Source organism: Mus caroli, chromosome 1, assembly GCF_900094665.2.
Source record: "Mus caroli chromosome 1, CAROLI_EIJ_v1.1, whole genome shotgun sequence".
NCBI classification, from domain to species: domain Eukaryota; kingdom Metazoa; phylum Chordata; class Mammalia; order Rodentia; family Muridae; genus Mus; species Mus caroli.
This window is the reverse complement of record NC_034570.1, coordinates 31,482,811-31,499,555: the sequence shown is the minus strand read 5'-3', so window position 1 is coordinate 31,499,555 and position 16,745 is coordinate 31,482,811. Positions and strand designations below refer to the sequence as shown.

Here is a 16,745-nt window from a genome sequence, read left to right as displayed (position 1 = left end):
ATTCATCTGTGTGGTTGCCCTTCTTGGGGGTTTTGCTTTTAAGATATCTATCCATCAGCTGTTTTAGCTACTTCGGTTTCTGACTCTGACTGTTAATGAATTGTAATTGCCGGAGAGGCCTTGTCTCTCTACCGTCTCATGGCTCTTGTGTGATCGCAGGAGGGGCCATGTTTCTCTACCTTTCCACGTTGCAGTTTGTGCATGTTTGTTTCGCTGTCTTCCTGACTTATTTGGTTATCATTTTAGTGTGCAGCTTGCCCCTAAGAGCTCAGTTTCCTTTCCCCTTAGAAAGGAAAAGGCCAGAGCTATAGCTTATAGCTGTAACATCGAATCATGCAGGACAAAGAAAGAGATAGAAAATCAAGTAAATGCCACCTGCATACCACTGTTTAATAAAACTTGACAAAGCTAATGGAGAGTTGGCTTTGAAGTTAAAAATTATTTTGAGTGTGGCTAGATAGACAGCTCAGTGGTTTAGAGTGCTTGTTGCTCTTGCAGAGGACCTAGGTTCTGTTCCTAGCACCCACACGGCCGCTCACAACCATCTGCAGCTTCAGTTCCAAAGGCTCTGGCACCATCTTCTGACCTCATCAGGCACCAGACAGACATGCAGGCAAAACACTCACACACAAAAATAAGTCTTACTTTTTTAAATTACTTAGGGTTAGGATGAAAATAACAAATGGATGGGGCTTAAAAGAAGAAGCAGGGAAGGGAGAACTAGAAGCACAGTTAGGAAACAAAGAGAGAAAGAAGAGAAGCATGTTATGAAGAAGATGAGAAAAGAGCAAGAAATTAGACTAAATAAAGAAAACAATGGTCTGCCGCTGAGGACCCAAGTTCAAGTCCCCACCACCCAACCAAAAGCTGGACACATAGTGTAGTCTAACTCTAGTATTCCTACAGGGACATGGGGACAGGCATAGAAGAGTCCCTGCAAGCTCCTAGGCCAGCCAGCCTGCTGTATGCATTGGGAAATCAGCAGAGACCCTGACTTAAGGTGCGTGTGTGTTATCCTGACATCCATACACACCATGGGACACATACTGCACGTTTACACACACAAGTGCATACATGTGCACACACATCATAACCAAGCCTAGATAAATATAAGGAGAATAACAAACATTAAAATGTAAAAGCTTTTAAAAGAACGAATTAAGTCAAAAATACAGATGACTGAAAACCCAGCAAACCAGAGCAAGCACAGAAAAGGGAAAGAAAAATATAAACAAAATTAGCTAAAGGTAGGAAGGGGAATAAAAACTAAAGCCTAAAAGCTATTTATAGATGAGAAAAAAATACTCCTAATGGTCTAGAGAAGGAAAGCGGATAGCCAGTAGGGCGCTGCTGATTTTCAGAGTGCTTTTCCTCTGGGTCTTTGAAACCTGGAAGTGGCAGGTATGTGCAGGTCATTTGAACTTGAGGACTCGTCTTCTCCCGTGTCTTATGCTGGTCCTTAGCCTGTGTGCTCAAGTGTCCACTGTCTCCAGGACTGTCTCAGTCTAGTACCTTCTCTTCTTTGCATCCCAGGGGCCTTGGCTTTTCAGTCTCCCATTCTCCTGGGCCCCGCCCCCACACCGGGTTCTTACTGAAATGGTCTCTCTGGGATGGAGCGGGGTGGGGGAGGGTGTCTCCTGAGTGCAGAGACTGTAGGGAAAGCAGTAGCAGCACTTTGTTCTCACCTCATTCATTGCCCTGCTGGAGGAGCACAGCTAGGAATGTTGGGGAGTGTCCTGGAGCTCAGAGTTCTTGGCTCTATAGAGTCAGGTGGCTCTACAGGTCTGTCCACCCACACCTGTTTGTCTCCAGAGGCAGGTGAGCTCCCCTCTTCCCTGCCCCCAGAAGTTGCCTCTTCAGATAGCTGCTAGGCACAGGAGAACTTGGGACTGCAGACCCAGTCTTTTAGAAAAGGCACTGTCTCAGGGAGACCCAAAATAATAGATCTGAGCCTTGGGAAAGCTGTGGTCTTGTTCTGTGGGTAGGGCTGGCTACCCACCAAGGCTCCTTGTTTACCTTTCAGATGAGACTTCTGTCCCCCTCCCCCATAGGACAGCTACAGCTTGGTTAACTATGGTTGCATCTCTTCCCTGGCAACTCTTGAGTTTCTCTGCACTTTTGAGCTGTCTTGTCCTCTCCGTCTCTCTTTAGAGCAATCTTGTATATTTATAACACAAGCCCAACTTTGCCAGATCCACCCTCACCTCCCTACCCATCTAACTTGGCTTGTTTGTTTGTTCAGTTTGTTTTTTAACTCTTCAAATCCAGGTTATATTGCCCAACTAATCTTAGGAGTGAGGAGTTCCTTAAAGAGTGGTTGACCTGCCAGGGGTCACACTTTTAAAGAAAACTGACTCTTCCTTTCCCAGTGGCTATAAATTGCGAAGAGCTCCTCAGCTCAGAATCGGGATTTGTGCTCATCTCCTCTTCCAGTCTTCTCCTTTCTCCTCTGCTCTCCCTCTCCTCGACTCTCATCTCCAGTTTGTCTGCCTCAGGCTTCATAGGTGTTGCGTTTGCTGTTAAAAAATCACTGAGTTCATATTTGTAACTGCCCTAGTGTATCCAGAAAACTGGTCTCCTTGGAATTATCTACCCCTGCTATCTCTTAAAGTCTTTCCCTCCCCTTTTTGCTGAAGATCCATGAGCCTTAGGATTTGGATGACCCCTTTAGGGCTGAGTGTTAACTGTCTGCAGGTTGACCAGGTTAGGGTCTCTTTGTTAATTGCCGTCTACTGCAGGGAGACACTTCTGTGAGCAGGGTTGAGAGATGCACTGGCCTATTAGCGTGATAATGAGTCGTCACAACTTATGTCAGTACTGGGTCCACTTAGCAAAATAGTAGTAGGTGCTCACCAAAGCTATCCAGTTACAGGTCGTCGGCCCCATTAGCAGTGCTAGGTATGCAGTGCTAGGTATGGGCTCCATCTCAGAGAGCAGACCTTAGATTCAAGCATAAAGTAGTTGGATAATCCCATAACTCATGCCCCTGGTATACCAGTGAGCATATCTTGTCAAATCTGTCATTATTGTAGCTCGCAGGGATCACAGCTGGATGACATTAATGAGTACTTTTCTTCTCTGGTAGCATCCTTAGCACCTTCCAACATTGTGAAAGCTAACCAGTAGGGAGACAGCTTTCGGGTGAGTAACAGCTAGCCTTTTCCATGATCCATGACGCAAGGATGGAGTGCCCTTAGCAATAGGACAGTAGAAGGCTAACCAAGAGCATTGGTAATGGCTTGTAATGTTTGGAGGCTTCTGGGACACTGTAGACCAGTAACTCAAAAACAGGGAACCTACTCCTGGTACTAGGATTTTTACTCACTATCATGTGTATCTGCTTAGGGTGCCGTTCCCCCATTATAGGGTAACCCCATTTATACTCTATTTGTATATGTGTATGTATTTTAAGAAGTTTGTGTGGCAGCAGGTTTCCACGTGGCCTTTCAAAAGGCTTTTCATGTTAGATGTACCTCCCTGCTGTGTGCCTTCTAACCTGCCCTCCTACTCCCACTCTGTTTATCTTTTGCTGCTCCATTATACCCCCACCCCCACCCCCACCCCCTCCACCCCCACGGTTCCCCCTGATGTGTTCTAGCCCTCTCCTGTGAAAGATCCTCGCTTCCTGGGGTCCTTTACTGGTTTTCTAACCTCTGTTGGTATGGAATAAATACTCTTCCTTTTTGTTAACAAGATATTTCTCCTTCACCGGGCTACACAGAGGCAGATACTATCTGGCCCTCTTTCTCAGAGGAACTCTATATTCCTTGAGTCCTCCCATACATAGTGTATGGATGCACAGTGCATAGTATAGGACATGGATAAAGCCATGCATGCTTTAGCTCCGTGTGCCTTCTCTCCACACGTTCTGTAGAGTTGTCCATCAGCTCTGTATGTAGATCTGAAGTACCAGCTTTCATTGTATTTATTTTGCTGGCTGTTTTCTGCTTTCTAGTTCATCAAATTTTACCTGACTTTATCTTCTTACTTACGTTGGATTTCATTTACTCTTTTTCTAGCTTCTCAAAGCAGAAATATAAATTGTTGGTTTAAGGCCTGTATGTTGAAAGTATGTAATGTTATAAATTTTCTTCTAACTATTGCTTTAACTACTCCCTGTATGTTTTAGTATGTTGTCTTTTCAGTTCAAATTGATTCCTACTATTTATGTTACCATGAGATGACTTAAATGGCCAGTGGATTATTTAGAATTTGTGTTCTGGGAAGTTTACCAGACTTCAGTTCATTCTTAAATTCAGGATCAGGTGTGAATTCCTTCTAGTGTTTATAACTCAAGGGGAGCTGTACTCCACTTGATAACCACACCCACCTCTAACAACTGTGGATGGGTTCTCTGTGTGCCTGGTATGATAGCCCTGTTGTCTTCGCGTTCTCTGCTGTGGTTGCCAGCGTTTACATGCCATCTCTATTTGGACCTGTTCACCATCCATTTTGTGTGATGGATTTAAGAAAAGTTAGGATTCCCCCCCCCCCGCCCCCGCCCCCGCCCCCGGTTTTGTTGCTGATAATGTAGGAAGAATGTTTTTTCTAGCTTTCTTCAGCCAGAGTCTCAGTGCCATATGCTTTGAGCTATAGTTTGGGTAGCATTTTAGAGTTCTCACAATAGAAGCAGAATGAAAGAGATTGGTAGCTTTACACATCAAATGTCCTCAAGACTGTATTGCAGGCAAAGCCTTAATCTTGAATGTCATAGAATATCCTCCATTACTTTGTTGTAATAAAGTTTCCTTTTACCAATTACAATGACATTCTCAGTCTGCAGGAAATAATAGGAGTGACTTCCTTCTTTCCTAATTTAAGTTGCTGGGACATTTCATATTTCATATGGACAAATGGCAGAGGTCAGAGGATTGAGGCCCAGGCTTTCTGTTTTAGTACAGCACTACATCTATATAGAAAGCTTAGGCTCAGCCCTGAGCCTGTTTGTCTGTTCTTGGAGCTAACAGGGTATAATTAGGTCCTTTATTCCAGTCTAGTGACTTTTGAATGACCAGAGTCCAAGGGAGCTATCTGAGCAGAGCTTTAGGCTAGTAAAGGACAAAGATAGGTAATGAAGACATCTTTTATTATTTTCCGTTGTACAACAGTGTGGCTAACTTGAAGGTTAGATGTTTAAAAGGAAACAGCTAGTTTATAGAAAATGATTCTAAGATGTGTTTGTTTTGTAGAACTCTGGCTGTCTAATGTTAGCCAGTATGCTCTGACTGTTTTGTGATAATTTACTTTTCTTACTTTTCTTTTTCAGAAAATTCTTCCAGGAGGAAACACATCATTTGATGTAGTTTTTCTTGCAAGAGTAGTAGGAAATGTAGAAAATACTTTATTTATTAACACATCTAACCATGGGGTGTTCACTTACCAGGTAAGACCAGAACTTACGCTTCCTTTTCAGTACAGACATAACCAGCAAACCTGATAACCTTTAGGAGCTGCGGTGTGACCTCCAGGGGCAAATAGGAAATACAGGACATTAGATTTAGGGCACTTACACTTCCTGGACCTCAGGGGGTTGCATTTAACTTATTGCATTTGTTTGTTTGTTTGTAGTACCAGGAAATGCACTGAGGCCCTTGCATATTCTAGATGTACACTTTACCAGCTGGCTACCTTGTCCACTCAGTGACTAGACTAATGTAGAATGAAGGGCTTGGCTCTCCCAGGCACTAGTCTATAGTATCTGGCGGTTACTGTCAGGTTGTTAAGACGAGCTTCAGTGACTGCTGTACTCTAGTGTACTCTGTCCTTTCCCACAGCTGGTGCTCCTCCAAGTCTTTGTCCTAAATACACCTCATCTGTCTGCTACTCTTGGCCCTGCCCTTGCTCTTTCTCAAGTGTCACCTCTGCTACCTCTCACTGTTCCCCAACTCCTTCTCCTTCTGTGACTTTATAATCACAGCACATTTTATAAGAGTCTCTGCCTTTACCACATCTGCCCAGTACTAGAGTAAGTGCCATGGGCTTATTATTTACTGTGTTCACTACTGTGTCTGGGCTGTGCCTGGCATAGCATAGACAATAATATTTGTCACTTGAATAGTTGCCTTTCCCTGTTGGTCAGCCTAGGTGAGATGTTCCATGGGGGTTAACCTGAGCCTGGGCTCCATAGCTGAGCGTTGTCTGAGTCACGGCTCTATCCCTTACTAGTCGGATAGGTAAATTTCAGCTCCCTCTGTGCTTCTCTATGTGTAGTCCATGGTCTACTGAAGGGCTGTGCTAAAAGTCATCCAGAAGTCATTCTGGATGAAAGCAGATCTACGCATGTCACTTCAAGGGGTGGTTAGCATTGCTCACACCAAAATTAGATTGATAAGAGAGCTATAACTATGAAAATGCTAGTTTACAACGCAACTAAAGCTTTTTTCCCTCACTTTGAAACAGGTATTTGGTGTTGGTGTTCCAAATCCGTATCGATTAAGGCCATTTCTTGGGGCCAGAGTCCCCGTAAACAGCAGCTTTTCACCCATAATAAACATACACAATCCTCACAGTGAGCCTTTACAGGTGAGTTTCTGTCCTTTTCCAGAGGGTAACTTTAATCTTCATTTTGGTGGGAATTAGTGCCTAGCAAGAAATCTCAAGTCTGTCACAGTTGCTAAGACTATGTTAGAAAAAGTCCTAGGGTTTTCTAGGTGGGCTCAAGAGATGTTGGGCAGTCCACACTGTTTGCGTGTTACCCGTTTTCCTCAGTCTTTGTTGTGACCTAGTTATCGTCACTTTGAATTAATTTCTCTACTCCTTTCCCAGTTATTCCTTGTTTGTTTGCTAAAGGTGGAGCGTCATGCAGGCCTGGCACTTGCTGGACAGACGTGCTGCTGCTCAGCTGTGCCCAGCTGTGCCAAATGGCAGGTCACAGTACTCAGTGAGATAGAGCTCGAGCCAGCCTGCAGAGTGTGTGGCCTTCAGCAGACACAGAGGAGAGCAAGCAAGCAGAAACCCTTTTCTGCTTATCTTGGAGTTTAGATGTCCTACTGCTTTGTTCTCTCTCACTCCTTCCTGGGAGACTTTATGATAAAACAAGTATCAGTATCACAGTTCCCCTACTTTGCCCCACATTTACTAAAGTTAATACAATGTATCTATTCTTTGTTAGCACTAAAGTTCTCTGCTATTAAAGTTTCCCACCATCTTGCCCACTCTCTTTCTTAATGTTTACCTAAAAGAAAAGAAGGCAGGAGTCCATACCAAGTGTCCTCAGTCAGTACCTACTGCAGCTTCATGTCACCCAACACTGGCGAAGACATCACCAGTATGTTAGTGTAAGAGACTGTGATGTGAGACCAGGCAAGTTGGCACACACTTCTAATCTCAGTACTTGGATTGTGAGTTCAGACAACCTGTAGCAAGGCCATGTCGCAAATGAATAAAACAAAGCAAAGCAACCATAAAGAGAGAAAAGAAATGAATCTCAAGGTAATTACATTGAAAGAAAAAAAAACAAAACAAGCCAGACAGAGTACATACTATTTACTCTGTGTGTAGAAAACTCTAGAAGAGGGGCTGGGAAGGTGGCTCTGTAGATAAGAATGCTTGTTTTTCCAACATGAGGTCCTGAGTTCTAATCCCCGGCACCCACTGTAAGACTTTGGCATGGTAGAATTTACCTGTAATCCCAGCACTGGGGACATAAGGTCAAGCCAATTCTGACAGCTCACTAAGCAGCCAAATCTGAAAGAGCAGCAAGCTTCCAGCTCAGTGAGAAACTATCTCACAGCAATATGGCAACACAGGAAAATGCCCAGAGTCAAAGGAATATGCACTGCCTGAGAAGAGGGGGGCGGAGAGAATTTTGGAGCACTGGCTATATTTAATATCTACATTGCAGGGATGGCCTCACGCCTGTATACAAAGGTCAGCAATTCCCAAGTATGAATACTTGTCATTTATTGCACACTACGGATATTAATTCCAAAAAACATTGTAGGCACAAGCTTCAAAACTAAATATCTTTGTATTTCTGTTTTAACTGATACAAGTTAAGTGCACATATCTATGGACCACTCTGACATTTCAGTACATGTCTACAGGAGAAAATGAGTTCTGGGCAGTTGGCTTACCCATCACTTCCTATTCCTGTGTATTAAAAACACTCAACATCTTCTGTGATCTTTGAAATGGCCACTAACTGTTGTCAACTGTAGTTCCCTCCATCCCATAGACCATGAGACCTTGCTCCAGTCCAGCCTTGCAGAGTTGGTTGCACATTAGCCAGCCTCTCTCTCCAGCCCTCCTGTAGAAACCTTTTTTGGTATGTGTGCTATTGGGTTCAAACCCAGAGCTTTGCACATGCTAGGCATATACACTCTCAACTCAGAAACCAAGTGCTTTGATCTTTATTAGAATTGTACATGTATCTCAGAGTGTTTAATCTTCTCATGGCACTGTTATTGGATCCACCATTAGATCTAGCTGTGTGTAAAATTTATATGTACGTATACCTTTTTTGGTTTTGTTTTTCTGAAATGGCCTCATGTAGCCTAAGATGGCCACAGACTGTGCAGCGCAGATGGCCTTGAATTCAAGATTGCCTGAGCCTCCCAAGAGCTGAGAAGACAGGAGTGTGGCACTGCACCCAGCCTTAAACTTATATTTCTTTTTTTTTTAATTATTTATTTATTATATGTAAGTACACTGTAGCTGTCTTCAGACACACCAGAGGAGGGCATCAGATCTCATTACGGATGGTTGTGAGCCACCATATGGTTGCTGGGATTTGAACTCTGGACCTACGGAAGAGCAGTCGGGTGCTCTTACCCACTGAGCCATCTCACCAGCCCCAAACTTATATTTCTAAAACTTCATCATTTACACGTATCTTTATTTTTATTTATTTATTTTTAAAGGTGTTCTGTTGCTTCCTAAAACCTAGTTTCTGAAACTACATTGCTTCCAGGTTTACTTTCAGAGTTAACTTGAGTCAGTTGCTTCTGCAGATGAGCCATGGGAGCTAGTGCCTGCCCTAGTGTGTCTACTTCTACATCTGTCCAGCAAGATGTGAGAGTGCTGCGTCCTCACTTGAGCAAACTGCTCCTGATAAGACTGCCGTGTGCTTTCTTTGTCACAGGTTGTAGAGATGTACTCGAGTGGAGGCGACCTTCACCTAGAGCTCCCAACAGGTCAGCAAGGAGGCACCAGGAAGCTGTGGGTAAGTGGAAGCAGAGCTTGCTCGTGGGTGCTCCTGTGAAGTCCAGCATTTTCTTCTTCTTTTAAATGGTTCGCAGAAGACTTATTCCTGCCATTCATTGCATACATTAGGACAAGGTTCTGGGGCTCTGTGGCAAGAGGGCATCAAACCAACAAGAGGGTCTTTGATGGACAGCATGAAGATGAGTTGCAGGCGTACGGTGATGATGCAACACAAAGGGGAATTGATCTAACCTCCTCTTCAGATGCCTTTCAGTATGGAAGAAAGATGGCATCCTTACATAAAAGCTAATCTTGCTCATCTAGTTATTGTTTGAAATAAGACACTTTCAGAAAATGTGCCCCAAACTTTTGTTTAAAGAAAATACACATTAAAAACTATTTTAGGCTGTGAGACAGGAGGAACGACTAGAGAGATGGCTCAGTATTTAGGCGCACTGGCTCTCTAGCTGGAATTCAGTTCTCAGCACCCACGCGGTGGCTCTCAACCATCCTCAGCTCTACTTCCAAGGAATCCAGTGCCCTCTTCTGGCCTCATAGACACCTGGCAAGCATATGAGATGCACAGGCATGCAAGCAGACAAAACGCTGTACACATAAAATAAAAGTAAATAAATCTTTTTTAAAAATCAACCTAAAAACATACACACACACAAAGTATGATTCTCTATCATATGATCCTAACAATAAACAAGTCATTTTGAAATGGCTTGCTAACCATAATTACTTAAACTTGGCAGTGTATTAGAACATCCTTAGGTTCAACAGGGCTTACAATAGAAGGAGGAAAGGTGTATTGTATGATTTGACTCTAAAAGAAAGAAAACTCATTCTGTATACCATTGCTAAAAGAATCCTTTGAGAATCTTTTCATCTAGTATTTATTTTCAAAAGTGGAACTAGAAATATGTAGCCTAGAAATCTAGAAATCTGCTCTTCCAGAGGGCCCAAGGTCAGTTCTCAGCACCCACATGAGGTCCCGGGATCTGATAGCTCTGACGTCAGTGTGTATGTGCACTTCTGTGCACACACCCAGACATGCTCTGAGGCACTGAGAGGCGCAGATCCCTTTAGAACATGGATTCCAGGCTCCACAACTCCTACTGGGCTCTGCAGGAGTCCCTTTACACCCCATGCTTCCTGTTAGCTACATTTCTATCAGAGCACTGCAGGAGACGGTTACACAGTCACTTTACATCCGGTGCGCTATGTTACATATATTTATAGAAATTCACGGCAGGATCCAACTTGGAAACTTCGATACAAGTACAACCTTTTTGCTCAATTTTCTATTTTACAGGCTATTGACCTACTGTGTATTTACAACTGGGGGCTGTGAAATATGTCTTTGATCAAGCTTCCCTGTCATAGATTGTTCTCTTCCTTATGAAACTGATAGGCAGTGCCTAGAAAGTGTCTAAGTAAATCCACTTGGAAATAGCTGAGAACTATAATGAACCTGGCAGAGAGCTCCTAATCCCTAAGCGACTGCAAAATAATAACCGGTAATGATTCCTCAGGAGAGACGCCGTCTGCATCCTCATCCTAGCAGTGGGGGAGGGTGAATTTGGTCTAAGACACTGGGCAGTTTAAGCAGAGGTTGACTGAGCAAAGGCAGATTGGAGAGGGCCGTCCCACAGGGGACGTAGCAGCCTAATCAACTTGTGGGGTTCAAGCACATCTTGTGACTATTTATCTTATGACTATTTTGATTTAGCGTATTTGTGAGATAAAATGATCCTTTCCCCTCCCAGATCATAGCACATTTAGATTAGATTTTCCTGCCCCATAGGTAATTCTTCTCATGATGCTTTAGAAAGGCCCTGAAAGGGGGTGGAGGCCAAATACAGTAAAAATGACTTTCTAACAGAAGCAGGATCTTTTGAGGATGCAGACCTTCACTAGTGTGTGGGAAAGTGCCCTGCACCTTAATTTTTTTTTATGTAGTGAGAACATTATTTCAGCCACAAGGGAGTTTAACCACTAACAGTCTGTGGAACCATCGGGAGGTGCAGCAGCTCCAAGGCACAGCTGCAACCCCTGTGGTTATTCCATAACCGCTGCTCAGGTCCTACAGTTGATGTGTAGGTTTTATCATGAGAGCCAAGGCTTCCCAAGAGGTTGCAGGCTATGTAGACAGGACCAGAACTTTGGCTGTCTGTAGGCATCCTGGTGCCCAGCTCCACCATTCCTGTCTGTCTTCTGCCTGATGTCACCCTGCCCACTTCAGTGTACATCAGAAAGTCCCAGGGATTGAGACCCCTTCCTAGAGTTGGAAAACACATCTGGGTTTTCCCCAGAAGGCTTCCACTTACCAGTTTTCTATCTACTTTGTGTGTGTATGGGTGTTTTCATTTAGAAGTCTGAAAGTTTATGGGGTGGGTGGGTGGGTGGGTGTGTGTGTGTGGGTGTGTGTGTGTGTGTGTGTGTGTGTGTGCGCGCAATACACTTGAATACACTATGCAAAGTGTTAAGTTTTAAATGAGAGAAATCGGAGTCCAAAACCAACTGGTTATCATCTGGAGAACACTATGCGCTTCTGGAAAACACTGCCCTCTGATAGGGACATTTCTATTGGATAATTTCAGGACTGAATACACAACTAACCTGTTACAAAAACAAAACAACCAACTGATTTTCTAGACCAGTTAGGCTTTTAAGAGGTTTTTTTTTGCAGCTTATGGTTGTTTTCAGACCGTTGGCTTGATTTACTTGTCTTGACACAGCATACATCACCCATTCTAAAAAAAAGCTCTTTTTTTTTTTTTTTTTTTTGTGTTGAAACATTCTCTGAGCTTAGAGGTTTTATGTGCTGTAGTCAGCAAAGCATATGTTTAATTGGTAATGTACTTTTTTTTTTTTGATAGGTGTATAAAATAGCAGTGCACCTTCAGTCTGTGTCATCTGATTGAATAAACAAGGTAGTTGTACAGCATTCCAGGCACTTGCTACATTATAGTCTATTTACTCACAGGAAATCCCTCCTTATGAAACCAAGGGAGTGATGAGAGCCAGCTTTTCCTCCAGAGAAGCAGATAATCACACAGCCTTCATACGGATAAAGACGAATGCATCAGACAGCACCGAGTTCATCATTCTCCCGGTTGAGGTTGAAGTTACAACAGGTCAGTGAGGGCTGAATGAGTGCAGGTTTGTTCTGTTTTCAGCACACCCTGTCCTGGCTGAGAGAGTGACCATTGTGCACTGTTTCTTCTCCCAGCTCCTGGAATCTACTCCTCAACTGAAATGTTAGATTTTGGAACACTTCGAACACAAGGTAAAGTAGCAGAAGCCTTTCTGGGTCTGGCTTAGTTACTTTTTGTTGCTGTGAAGAGACACCATGGCCAAGGCAACTTATTACAGAAAACACTTAATTTGGGGGCGGGGGAGTTGCTTAGAATCTTAACGGTTAATCCATGACCATCGTCATGGGAGCATGGCAGCAGGCAGACAGGCATGGTGCTTGAGGAGTAGCCAGGAGCACACATGTTACCTGCTAGTCGGAGATCAGAAGAGCCCACGCTGACAACAAGGCCACACCTCCTAATCCTTCAGAATAGCTCTACCTCTGGGGACATTCAAATGTCTGAGCCTGTGGGGGCCATTCTCATTCAGACCAGCATGAGCCCTAAAGTAATCCACTTGGGATTCAGTTCTGATGGCTCTGCTTGTAATTCAGCGTGAAAGTCATTTCTCAGTGGGTCATGTGATTTTGGTAGAAAGTGTTTTTGAGAAACCTTCCTCCCAGGTGAGAAAATAGGTTGAGGCAACATGAATCTTCAGGTAGAAAACTGAGTCAGAAAATAGTTTCTTTTTTTTTTTTTTTAAAGATTTATTATTATAAATAAGTACACTGTAGCTGTTTTCAGATGCACCAGAAGAGGGCATTAGATCTCATTATGGGTGGTGGTGAGCCACCATGTGGTTGCTGGGATTTGAACTCAGGACCTTTGGAAGAGCAGTCAGTACTCTTACCCAATGAGCCATCTCATCAGCCCCCAGAAAATAGTTTCTTAATCTAGTTCCTCACACATTCAATGTGATGAATAGTTTTATTTATCTTAAGCGATCAAAGAAAGAATTCTAATTATAAAATTATAAACAACCAAGCTAAGATTATTATTATTATTAAGGAAAAAGTACAAAATTTGAGATTGATTTTGTAATTTGTAATTAAGACTTACTTGTCCAGTATTAAAGGCCATATTTTTGAAATTTGATTTGCTTTTACTATGCTAATTTTGCATTGTATTTGATAAGGTAAAGATTCTAATTTGCTGTGAAAGCACACCTTTTAAAGAAACACTTCTTTTCTTCCATTTCAACAGATCTACCAAAGGTTTTAAATCTTCATTTACTAAATTCAGGAACAAAGGATGTACCGATAACAGTAAGTTTTTGAGTGTCAGCACACACACACACACATACACACACTCACACTGTGTGTGCATACACGTGCGCATGCGTTTATGTGATTTAACAGCAGGGTTAAGTCATTGCTCTGTATTGTGGTAACCTGTAGACTCTTGGTTGTATGTAGGATATGAGAATCCTGGTCTTCATTCATCTACTCATTCATTTAATAACTGTAAGCATCAGCTGTGCACTAGACTGCATCCTGAAGGTGGAGCTATGGGTCAGACTGCCCAAGTCCCCCTTACCGTTGAGCTCACTTTGAACCCAGACTTCTTTGGGTCCATCTAAGTGTGGTAAGGAAAGGATTAGCCGACTTACTCATTGTGCTGTCATGGTGCTCAGTCGTGGAGGTCACATGGGCATAATCACTGAGAACTGAGTTTTCTGAGAACCAAGGTTTGCTCTGTCTTGCTTTCTGTTTATATCAGCATCTCTCTCACATATTATAACAAGACTAGAGCCTGGCGTGTCTTTACAGAAGTCGGTTTCCTCCAGTTAGGCTGTGCTGAATGTTAACGTGTATTTTATTCATTTCTCTTCCAAGATCTATTCTCTCTTTAAACGCTGTGGTCCTTCCCAGTGTGTGATAGCAATCCAGGGAGCTCCAGGGAGTGATAGCAATCCAGGGAGCCATGCACAGAAGGCCCACATTCAGGCCCTCCTGTCATGACACCCATGTGCCTCAGATATCTTCAAAGGGAGGCTTGCATGAGCTTCCATGGTAGTTGATGAGTGGGAGCCATTTGTATCAGCTTGACATTTGCTCTAGTGAATGTATGCACAAAATATCCAGTTGCTATGTACTAACCAGTTTCCCCTCGCTTGTTGGCATGCTCTGACTGCTCAATATGTCTTGGAATCTTTTTTTTTAAAAAAAAAAAAAAACAAAAACCAAGGTCTCACACGTGGCTTTGAACTCACAGAGATCTACCTCAGCTTCCCAGGTACTGGGATTATAGGCATGCACACCACACCTGACATAATTACTGAGTGCTAGTTTGACCTGAATATCATGAGAAAAGACTAAACATGTATTAAGAACAGATGCAAGCTGCTTTTCCTGGGAATCTTGTCATACTTTCCCATTTCTTAGCCATCTTTGAATTAGCAGTAGTCAGTAACTAGTACTAAAGTGGTGAGAATAAATAAGTTCATTACAAGGCAGTGATTTTGAATAATGTTTTCATCCTAAGTTACCAGAATGAACTTTTAAGTATTTTTTTTTTTTTTTTTTTTTTTTGTGGTTTTTTGAGACAGGGTTTCTCTGTGTAGCTCTGGCTGTCCTGGAACTCACTTTGTAGACCAAGCTGGCCTCGAACTCAGAAATCCGCCTGCCTCTGCCTCCCGAGTGCTGGGATTAAAGGCGTGCGCCACCACGCCCGGCTAACTTTTAAGTATTTTATTGTGATTTTTTTTGTTTGTTATTTATTTATTTGTTATTTCCTTAGACAAATGAGTTTTACCTGATGATTCAGGTTTATTTTTAAGAGTGCACAGTTCAGACTCCTTGTGTAAAGTGGCTCACCAACTTTACATTTGTTCACTATTAGTGCAGTATGTTTTGCCGTGATAACTCTGAATGTAAATTCTCTCTCTCATTTGGCAATGCTTAAAGGATTGCATTGGAAGTGAGAGAATCATTTTTTTCAACATGTATTTTAAGATCTTCCTGCTTATAACAACTGTATCTCAGCAAAAAACATGACTTGTTCTCTCTGGTACGGTTTTGCAAGGCTGCTACCACAGAGAGCATGCTACGGTGGTCCCTCAGGAACCACTGCAGCAAGTGAGCATGTCTGGACATGGCCGTGCTTCCATTGCTGCTGTCTCACAAGGTAGACAGTGAAGAAAAGCTCTCTGAGGCCTCAGCTCACAAGGCTAGCTCTCTAGCAAACAGATAACAGTCGCTGAGCTCCTTAGACAGATAATACCCTAGAGAAATTCTCACAGGTGGAGAAGTGAGCCTGAGTGTGGGCACGAGCGGCTGGGGCTCCAGCTGCACCCCTGCTGACTGCCTGCCATGTGTGCTCCAAGGCTTCCCTTGCTTGGGTGGTAAAATCGCGCAATAAAAGCAAACGAAACTTCCTTCCATTTGCAGCTTAGCTCACAGTTCTAGCAGTTCTTTGTTTACTCTCAAAAATACATACATATCCTTGAGGGGATGGAGAGATCTGTTTTAGACGGTAGCTAATAACAGTAAGCTTATTGATAAGTAAGGAATTGCTGTGAGCAGATCTTCTGGTTCCCAGCCCCAGTCTTCAGGGCACAGTGAAGCAGATGAAAAGCTCATGCTGGGAAAGCAGAGGTGCAAGTATTCTAGCAGTGCTTCTGCGGGAGGGAGCCGGCCTTAGGGTGCCCCAGCCTGTGAGGTCTTGCTAGCCCCCAGGGCTAATGGCAGTGCGTGGGAGAGTGAGCTGCCCTAGCAGGCCCTGGAGTTACTTTAATCTTCTTAGTTCCAGGCTGCAGGCCAGTGTCCTTTTTCATATTCTTCTCACTTCTATTGTGACTTCAGGGGACTCACATTTGATGCTCAGTCTGGGAAGAGTTCTCCTTTATAAGGATCAGCCCTAGACTGGGGAGGAATGTAGTGCCCTGCTGGCCCTGAAGCAGGCATGAGCTTCACAGGTGGAGGGTTGTCCTTGGGGGGAAATAGTGGGCTTTGATGTCAAGTTCACACAGCCCCAATGATTTGATAAATACTTAGAATTAAGGTTACTGTGCAATTTGTATACCAGGATGTCAGACAAGTGGCCCTGTACCAAGTCAGGAGCCTGGCTTCAGTCCTCTCGGTACCCAACTGTTGAAACATTGCGTTATACTCTGAGGCTTTCTTTATTAGAACAGTGTGGGTAGAATTGATATCTTTGAATTCTTTCAGTTAAAATGATTTGTATCATTGAGGATAATTTTAAAAAATAACTAGACCTTATAAAGTGTTCAATTTAAATATACACTAAAAATACACCATTTAGTGGGGTTTTTGTTTGTTTGTTTGTCTTAACTTTAAGTTTGTGTGGATAGACCTGACTTCCTAAGTTGTAAGCATCCGAGCCTCACTTCCAAGTTCAGTGCCTCTGTAGTGAGCCTCAGTCCCTAGTGCTCACTAGAGTGCAGCCTTGCCCTTTGACTCTGTAGTGAGCCTCAGTCCCTAGTGCTCACTAGAGTGC

The 16,745-nt window shown here is 43.2% G+C and overlaps 1 protein-coding gene across 3 annotated transcripts in view; it reads left to right on the top strand.

Annotated features, from left to right (window-relative positions):
* Positions 1-16,745, top strand: part of Tmem131 (transmembrane protein 131) — a 149,473-nt gene that overhangs the window by 92,932 nt on the left and 39,796 nt on the right. For all 3 annotated transcript variants that reach the window (XM_021159927.2, XM_021159947.2, XM_021159938.2), the window contains exons 6-11: positions 5,267-5,383; positions 6,400-6,522; positions 9,083-9,163; positions 12,137-12,287; positions 12,383-12,439; positions 13,491-13,552. In XM_021159927.2, the coding sequence (XP_021015586.1) occupies positions 5,267-5,383; positions 6,400-6,522; positions 9,083-9,163; positions 12,137-12,287; positions 12,383-12,439; positions 13,491-13,552 (591 nt within the window). The remainder of the gene's footprint in view (positions 1-5,266; positions 5,384-6,399; positions 6,523-9,082; positions 9,164-12,136; positions 12,288-12,382; positions 12,440-13,490; positions 13,553-16,745) is intronic.